At 38.3% G+C, this 9,070-nt stretch overlaps 1 protein-coding gene across 1 annotated transcript; it reads left to right on the top strand.

Moving 5' to 3' along the window:
• Nucleotides 1-2,995: 2,995 nt before the first annotated feature.
• Nucleotides 2,996-5,297, top strand: LOC128366247 (zinc finger protein 501; the record flags this gene model as incomplete). The annotated part of the gene is made up of 2 exons (XM_053326931.1): nucleotides 2,996-3,119; nucleotides 3,569-5,297. Coding segments are annotated over 2 exons (1,509 nt in total), but the record flags the coding sequence as incomplete, so codon positions are not given.
• Between the last annotated feature and the right edge of the window lie 3,773 nt (nucleotides 5,298-9,070).

Here is a 9,070-nt window from a genome sequence, read left to right as displayed (position 1 = left end):
ATGTGAGGACAAGGTACTAGGAATATGTTCACAACTGTTAGAGGGATGTTGATGCTACAATAATAACATTAAAGGTTTAGATAGATAGGTAGGTAGGTAGATAGATAGATAGATAGATAGATAGATAGATAGATAGATAGATAGATATACTTTATTGATCCCAAACTAGGGAATTACAGTTTATATACACATAGACTAATTATGAAATGTTATATCTAGCATTTTAGTAAAATCTCAAAAAAGTAATTTATCTAATGCCAAATCATAACTGATAACAGGAAAAAGACAGCAGGAGGAAGAAGAACATAGCTGAAAGAAAGTTCTACTACTATACTAATAATAATGATTAGACTAATTATAATAATTGTAACAGTGAGTGTTAAGCAGGATCACAGGGGCAGTGAGTGGTTAGCAATCACAGATCCAGATGGTACAGCTCCGGAGGCAGAAATATCTGCAGAAAGCCACAGGAAGGGAGAGATGAGCAAGCACCGACCTGCAGGACAGAGAAGATGCTGAGTTAGTAACATGCATTAGACTAGTGGCAGAAAATTGAAGATCATCCAGGCCTTTATGTACTTAAGACATGCTTAAATTTTGCTATTGGTGTCTGACTTTGCGTGCATGGAGGATTCATTGTTAACATGTCCAAACTGAGATCAATCTGATAAAAAGGACTTAAAGCAGCTTAATGCAGGTCCTTTAATGCCAATTAAATGTTCCAGTCTGTGTAATAGGATGTGATGTGGTCAGTGGTGTCAAATACAGCACAAAGATCTAACTCTGACAGTCTTTTGTCCAACAGAGGTCTTTTGTCCGGAAAAAGGGAGGCATTCACTTGTGAGTACAAAATTGTGAATTTCTACCTCAGATTTAATGTAGCCAATAAATGAATAACGTATTACTGTTACCTGTATACACAGCACTGTATGCTTGTGTTTGATTTACAGTTGATGCTGCATCGTTCTGGTGCACCTGCTCCTAATTGGACACTAGACTTTATGGGATGTTTTGCACATTTTCTTACTGGTAACAGCTTTTAATGAAATCTTTAATGACCGTCAAACTACATTTTTTTTGCAGTGATTTAGTTTTTCCTGCCATAATCATTCCTCCTGTCAATACTGGACATTAGAAGATTTCTTCATAATGTACTTACAGTGTATGAAAGTGATGGAGGCCATTTCCCAGAGGTCTTCCCTCTAGGAAAAAAATAAATAAAAAATTATTATTTAATATTGGAAGCTGAGCTGAAGCTGTTGTCCAAATGAGTCAAATCAAGCAGATATGTTTTAATGTTACTATCTTTTTAGTGCTAACGTGTCTCTTTTTGTTACTATATTTCCACTGCAGCTCAACAGGGAAACATAAAGAGGGAATTTGATGCTAAAAAGACTGTAAATGTGGCAAATATACACTTAACATGACTAACTCAGCCTGCTGACACCTCATATAATAGATACACTTTTACATGCATTTTTGCACAAAATGACTGTGGAGATACATTTTGGCCGCATCACTTACATTGAAAGTTTGTAGGGGATCTTTTAATAGCCAGTGTGGACAGGGCACCAGATGGGCATGGGGACATATCCTTTAATCTTGTATTTTGGAGTTAAGAAGTTTAGCTTGGTGTCTGACCAAGATCTGAGCCACTTCCAAACAATTTCCAATAAATTAAAAGCAAAAGATTTCAATTATACGGAGCCCCTCTGGTGACATGGTCAAAAAAATTGTTTAATTGTGGCCACAATATAGCTATAACGTGCACACAAAATACTAATTCATGGCCACGAAATAGGTATAACGTGCACACAAAATAATATTAATATAATTCCTGGACAGCTGGGTTATACTTATTTCGTGGCCACAAACTAGTATTTTGTGCGCGTTATGGCTATATTGTGGCCACAATTACTTTTTTTTTTTTTTTACAATGCCACCAGAAGGGCTCCATAGTGCACAGATTTGAAGTGAAAAAAATATATTGCACAATTGACCTGAAATTAGTGGTAGTCTATACCTGAATTACTAATATTGCACAGTAGTGAACATTAAAACTGCAGTACAACAAACACTTAGATTTTTTTTTTTAATCCCTTCACGTTGTCATAGATGAACATATTTAACTTAGAAAGATTATCCTGTATAACCTTTTTTTAAATTATTATTATTATTATCATTATTATTATTTTAACCTGTTCATATGTCACATTTGCCTCTCAGGGCTTCCGTACAGGTCTGTGTGATCTCATCAACACTGCTGTGAGCTGATTGGTCAGAAACACAGGAAGTGTTGTGTGTCGCTTTTCCTATGTTATTATGACTACGTTATCATGTAGCCAGTTTGTAAACGGTGGCTCAAACATTTAAAAGCAGCATTTGGCTGAATCATATTAAGGTACGCATTTTCTTTATAGCAGACAAAAGCTGAACGAGTAGCGCTGACAGCTGCATGTAAACTGGCTGCAGTAGGTTATATAGCAGCTCGGCTAGGCTAATGATGCTAACGTTAGCTGGGTGCAAGATGAGCAAAACGGAGGCTCTTATTTATCTTGTTTTGTTTTAATGACTCATATGTCTAACATGAGCTGTCTTTGTCAATCTTACAGGTTTATCCCATTCATGTCTCCTTAGCCCTCTAAAGAGACGAACTTCTAATGGTGACAACATGAAGTCCGCCAAGAAGAAATCTTTGCTTAACAAAGCAAAGAGAGGCGAGAAACAACACGACGCAGTCACAGTTAAGACTGAATATGAAGCTCAGCTGGACGGTGAGGAGGAGGAGGACGTCAAGGAAGGTTACATTAACGGAGACGGTCTTAACATCCAAATCAAAGAGGAGCCACACTCACAGGATATCAGTGAGGAGCACAGGGAAGAAGACACATCAAGTGGTTGTGACACTAAACCTGACACTGGGTCATTAAAGCCAGATATTGACCATCAACAGGGACATTTAAAGGAAGAGCCTGACTCAGACCCTCAGCCGGAATTTGAGGCTGTCAAGGAGGAGTCAGACTCGTGGATAAAAGAGGAGAGAGACTGTGCCGAGGAGGAGGCAGAGGACGCAGCCAACATCCAAGAAGATAATGGAGAGCAAGAGCAGATCTGCACAGGTAGGAACCAGTAGTTTATGAAAACCATACTAATCTGGGGTATAATCTGTTTTTTGTGTGTATATTTTAAATTAAATGTCCGTTTTCAGCTGTAGCCAGTTATATAATAGAGTTTCACACATAGTCAGTATATTGGTATTGACATTTTTACTCAAAAAGTCATTACTAAGTATCAAACCCATCTTGAAAAGTATTTTCTGTTCTGCACCTGCATGCATATTAACCTTATGTCTTGAATGCATTTTAATGTCAGACAATGTAGGCAAGAGTAGTTTGGATATATTACACTAAAAAGGAATTTATAGTATCTGCAATATTGTCTCATGTGTTTGTTTCTTAAAATCAGTAACAAAAATAAGATTGTTGTTGTAACTAAGAAAAGTAAAATTATAAATTCTTCCTTTTCTTAATGCACTTAGTTTATGTGTGTGTCCTCCTCTCCTCCTTAGAGTCATCGTCTGAGTTCTTTCCATGCCCTCACTGCACTGTCTCCTTTACTGATGTGGACTTCCTGGAGAAGCATGTCAAATGGGTCCACCAGAAACAGTATCTGGCAAAGCTGAAAAAATGCCTCTCCAGCCGCAATCTGAACCTCATCCCCAAACACACCTGCACTGTCTGCAACAGCACCTTTAACTCTAAAGTACACCTTAGAGTCCATGTACAAGAAGTGCATCCTTCTGCTCCTCCTCGCAGGCTCCACCCCTGCCCAACCTGTGCACGCAGCTTCCAGTACCTGAAGAATCTCAAGAATCACTGTCAGCGCTGGCACAACATGTCTGTGGTGACCAGAGGTGGACATCTCAGCTGCGCTGACTGTGGGAAGAGTTTCAAAGCTACCTGGGGTCAAGGGCCTCATTTGTGTCATGAACCAGATAACACTGAATCTGAAGATAAACCAATCTGTCTGGATATTGGTGTGCAGTGTCCAGAGTGTGGCAAAAAGGTGCGCACACCTCAAAGCCTGGAGGATCACATGCGTACCCACACAGGTGATCGGCCATTTGTCTGCAAGGATTGTGGCCGGAGGTTCGTGGAGCGCAGTGGTTGGCGTCAACACATGAAAATACACACAGGGGAGAAGCCGTACAAATGTGAAGTGTGTGGAAAGGCCTTTCTACGGTCACACCACCTCAAGTGCCACTTAACCACACACTCTGGCAAGAAGGAATACTCTTGCTCTGAATGTGGAAAGGAGTTTGGCTTTAAGTCAAGTCTTGATCTCCACCTGAGGACACATTCCAGTGAGAAACCCTTTCACTGCAATGTGTGCGGGAAGAACTTTAACACTCGGAGGAACCTGAGGCTTCATGCCAAACTCCACACTGATGAGAAAGCTCACCAGTGTGGGGACTGTGGGCTGAAAATTGGAGATCTTGGGGCTTTGAAAATACACCTGCGGACGCACACCGGTGAAAGGCCTTATCATTGCACAGTCTGTGGCAACAGGTTCATTCGCCTCGCACATCTGCGAAACCACCAGCGCACCCACACGGGTGAGAGACCGTACAAATGCACTGAATGCGACAAGAGTTTCACTCAATCTGGCGACCTGGTGAAGCATAAGAGGATACACTCTGGTGAGAAGCCTTTTGAATGCCCAGACTGCCACCGCCGTTACACCTCCTCCGGTGATCTAGGCAAACACCGAAGAAGCCACACCAACCTGCGTCCCTACACGTGTCAAGAATGTGGAAAAAGCTTTCGTTTGTCAGGCCATTTGAAAACTCACATGTTAACTCACACCGGGGAGAAGCCGTATTCCTGCCCCAACTGCCTTCGCAGGTTTGCTCGCTCTCACCACCTTTCGGGTCACGTGGCCAAATGTCGCTGAGCCTTCTTGAGTGGGTTGTAAATAAGCTAAGTCAGACTTTAAAGTGGTCATTACGGGAGCTGTATACAGTCTATACTACTAGATTTTTTTTTTATGAAAGTCAAAGTTAAAGTCAAACTCATGTTTTGTAAATAATTATTTATAAGAACTGTCTGTAACACTCTAGACTATGATGATTGTTTTAACTTATTATGAAAGCTGATATGAGATCATGACTCACATTTATGTCTTTACATGGAACTTTATTGATGGGTCTTTATGGCCATTATGATTTTGGATCAGAATAGGTCTAAACTGGTTTTGCAAAACACTAATTATAATGAAGTTATGAAGAGGATGTGGTATGGAGGAGGAGTTCAGTGGGACATGCTGATAAAGGATTGGTTTCACTCCACTGATAAAAAGCTGTAATATTTGTAAAAATGTAATAAATTATTTGAGTGCATGAACACTGTGATCCGAGTGTGTGTTGTCTTTGTGAGAAGCCTAATTATTTTACCATAAAACTGAATATTATTATATATTATATATTATTATATTGTAACACTGATATATGGAAATTGTAGTTGCTAGAAAGAGCAGTTTGTGAATGAACATATTTTAATATAGTTATGTTGTTTCTTGAAATGGTGGAGGATTTTTTCCCCCCTCAATTAAATATTAAATTAAAATAACATTTCCTGTTTTGCTGGAAGAGAATGGCATTTGATTTCACTATCTTGCATATAGTGAGTATTTTGGAGCCAGGAGTTGATCGGTATTTGTTTGACCTCTTTGATAGACAATACGTGTATTATAAATGTACCGTACTACAGGGGTTACCCATTGCCTCTTGAAAATAGACTACCTATGTTTGATATAAGGAATGAAAAATCATAACTTTGTAATAATTGCTGGAATTATAACAAGTATTATATGAAGCACTTTATGATGTAGTGCTGTATAAGTAACCCTTATTATTATCATTATAAGTGCTTTAAGCTAAATGCAACTGCTTAACATCCTCCCAGTAACAATATCTGCACCATATTTCAATTAGTACAACATTTTAACAGCCAATAATGTCAACCTCGTGGTGGCACTAGAGAAGAAGCCATTTAATATGATTCCTCCTCTGAGGAGCATGAACATCTGCACACATCCTGATGATAATCCACCCAGGAGTTGTTAAGATACTTCATTTCTACAGTCAGTGGTTTTAAAGTAGCTCAAACATGAGGCCCTTTAACGCTGGTGAGACTACACGCTGGTCTGTTTACACTGGAGGAGGCGGAGCGTTGGTGCAAGTTTTCGGGGTGTCCCGGCTGGGCGGGTCACCGCCTCATTAGCGTCGCGTTAAACGTAGAAGCACCGCTCGGGAGGAGCAGCCGGGTGTAGAAAACATACCTACCCTTCATTATCTTAAAAGTCTCATTCATTTGGTTTGGAAATGTTTGTCACCGAGAAGTCAGGTAAGTGTTTCGTGATTCCTAAAATTTGGAAGTTGTTTGAACCGCAAAATAAAAAAGGGTTGTAGTTGAGATACTTGGTGTGTTTTTATCAGTCTTTAACGTGGCAGACAAACGTAAGACTGGACTATACTAACTTAGCTGTGAAAAAGTTTTGGACTGACTGCAAACAAGCTACCGCTAATCAATATTAAGCTAACAGAGAAGCTGGTTGGGATGTTGTTTTGTCATTAACTAATTTATACAAGCTTAGTTTAAGTTAATATAGGATTCAAGTAAAGTGGAGCTGTTTGGGTCTAAGTTCAGTGTGTCTGAGCAGTGAGTAAAAATGTGTTTGATATGAGAAATAAAGTATGAAGTAGGTTTTTTCTGTATCTCCAAGCAAATGATAGTCCATTGTCAGTGCCATCATTAACCTCAAATAACACACATAATTTAATTACTACTTTCTTCCTTTAAAAAACAAAAACATAATGTCTTCTTTCTCAGGCGAGCTCAACTAAAAATGTAGTCTGTATAATTCACATAATTTACTGACAAGTCAAAAGCTGTGTCTCAGAAATTTTTTAGAAGGCATTAAAAAAAAAACTTTATTTTTGAGTGTGTTTTTAATGGACAGGTTCACGATTTCGGAAGTCTATCTTTAAACAGTCAGGTTCCTAAATATTTTTCTTTGCATAATCATTCCTCCTGTTCACACTGATCATTAAAAGATCCCTTCATAATACACTTATAATGTACGAATTACGAAAGTGGTAGAGGCCAAAATGCTAAAAATGTATGTAAAAGTTTATTGGGAGTTAATATGAAGCTTCAGCTGTCCAATTTAGTGAAATTAAGTTATATCATTCAATGTTACAGTATTTTTATGCCAAAGTCCCTCTTTTTGTCACTATGTACTTCCACTGCAGCTCAACAGGGAAACACTGTCCCAGGAAACACAAAGAGGACAGTTGATGCTGTAACTCAGACTACTGGAGCCTTATATAAGCTTTTCTTTTTGCACTAAATGACTGTGTGGACACACTGTACATTTTGGCTCCCAATACTTACATTGAAAGCACATTTGAAGAGGATCTTTTAATAGGCAGTATGAACAGAAGGAATTGTTATAGAGAGGAAAACCTGTTCCAGTGTTTATTTGGGCACCTGGCTTGTTTTAAGAAAATTGTGAACCTGTCCTTTTTAACACTATTCTCACCATGCAATGCACAGAGGAAATTGGAGGGCTGCTCACAGCGGAAACAATTATATTACTATTACTAATGTGGGTGCTGTTAAAATAGCTCCAGGACCAAGAAAAATAGCAATTACATTTTTTGAAAAATATTTAGATTAATGTGATGTTGCAAGCATTTTACCTGTTAGTAAAAAAAATTATTTTTAATGCATACATGGTATTAGTATAACGATACATACTGTATAAATTTACCATGTTTATGTGGAATTTAGGGATGCAACTGAGTCAGTCATTATCGATTAATCTGTCAATTATTTTCTCTATGAATCAATTATACTCCATAAAAGATGAAAAATGACCACAGTACAACCCAAAAGTCACGTTTTGTCCTTACCACCAATGGATAACATATTCATCATCATCAGCACAGAAGACTAAATCAACCAGTAAATATTCATATTTAAGAAGCTGGAACAAGAGAAGTTTTAGCTTTTCTTCTTCTTCAAAAAAATATGATTGAAACAATTATTCAATTATCAAAAAGTTGGTGATTAATTTTCTTTTGATACTAATTGACTAATTGTTGTAGCTCTAGTGGAACTGGGACACTGCTTTGTATGTACTTGATTGATTATGTATCACATGGTTACTGCAAATTGGCCTCTTTAGTTTGCTGTAAAATCAATAAGACTTCTGTCTAAAAAAATTATTTAGGAGATATGACACATTTTATTGCATATTAATACATTTAGTCAACACTTTGAAAGTGTTGACTAAATTTTTAGAAACATTAAAATCATCTGAGCATGATGACAAGACTCGGCACACAGCAAGATGAATCTCTTGGTGGTATACAGGTGATTTTTGCTAGACAGACACATCTACAGGGATGGGCGTTAAGCCATAGGTTCAGCTGATAACGTAATAAGACAGCAACAGCCTTGGTGCACAGGACTGTAGTGAGACAGTGTCAGTAATGTAAATATTTACATAAATCATGGATATGACTGATAGTATGCAGTAAAATGATATTCTAAATGAAATGTGTGACGTTGGATTGCAGACTGTTAAAATGAAGAACCTTTAATAGTACCAAATGTTAAACCATCTTGAGTTGACTTGTTCCTCCTCTTTCCATAGATTTGCCTTACACTGGAAGGATTTAGTCCCTGTAAAGAGGAAGGCAGCAGGAAAAATGAACTACTCTGCCTTGATGTGGCATCAGTATCATCAAAAGACTGCAAGCACTGTGGTTAGTAAGATGAAGACCCACTCATTCAACAGGGTAACGGGTTGCCCTAAAAAGACTGAAACCATATCAGGAGATGAGGAGCAACTATTTTTGGCCAGCAGGATAATCTGTTCTCCTAAATCACCTTGCCAGCCCCAGAAACAATCTGTACACAGTAAAATTGACTCTCCCACTACCAAAAAGAGGCAAGGGCGTCCTGATAAGGAAGCAAGATGAACTGATAAGGAATATTCAAAT

The sequence above is a fragment of the Scomber japonicus genome, chromosome 10 (genome assembly GCF_027409825.1).
Source record: "Scomber japonicus isolate fScoJap1 chromosome 10, fScoJap1.pri, whole genome shotgun sequence".
Classification (NCBI taxonomy): Eukaryota; Metazoa; Chordata; class Actinopteri; order Scombriformes; family Scombridae; genus Scomber; species Scomber japonicus.
This window is presented reverse-complemented; position numbering and strand designations above follow the sequence as displayed.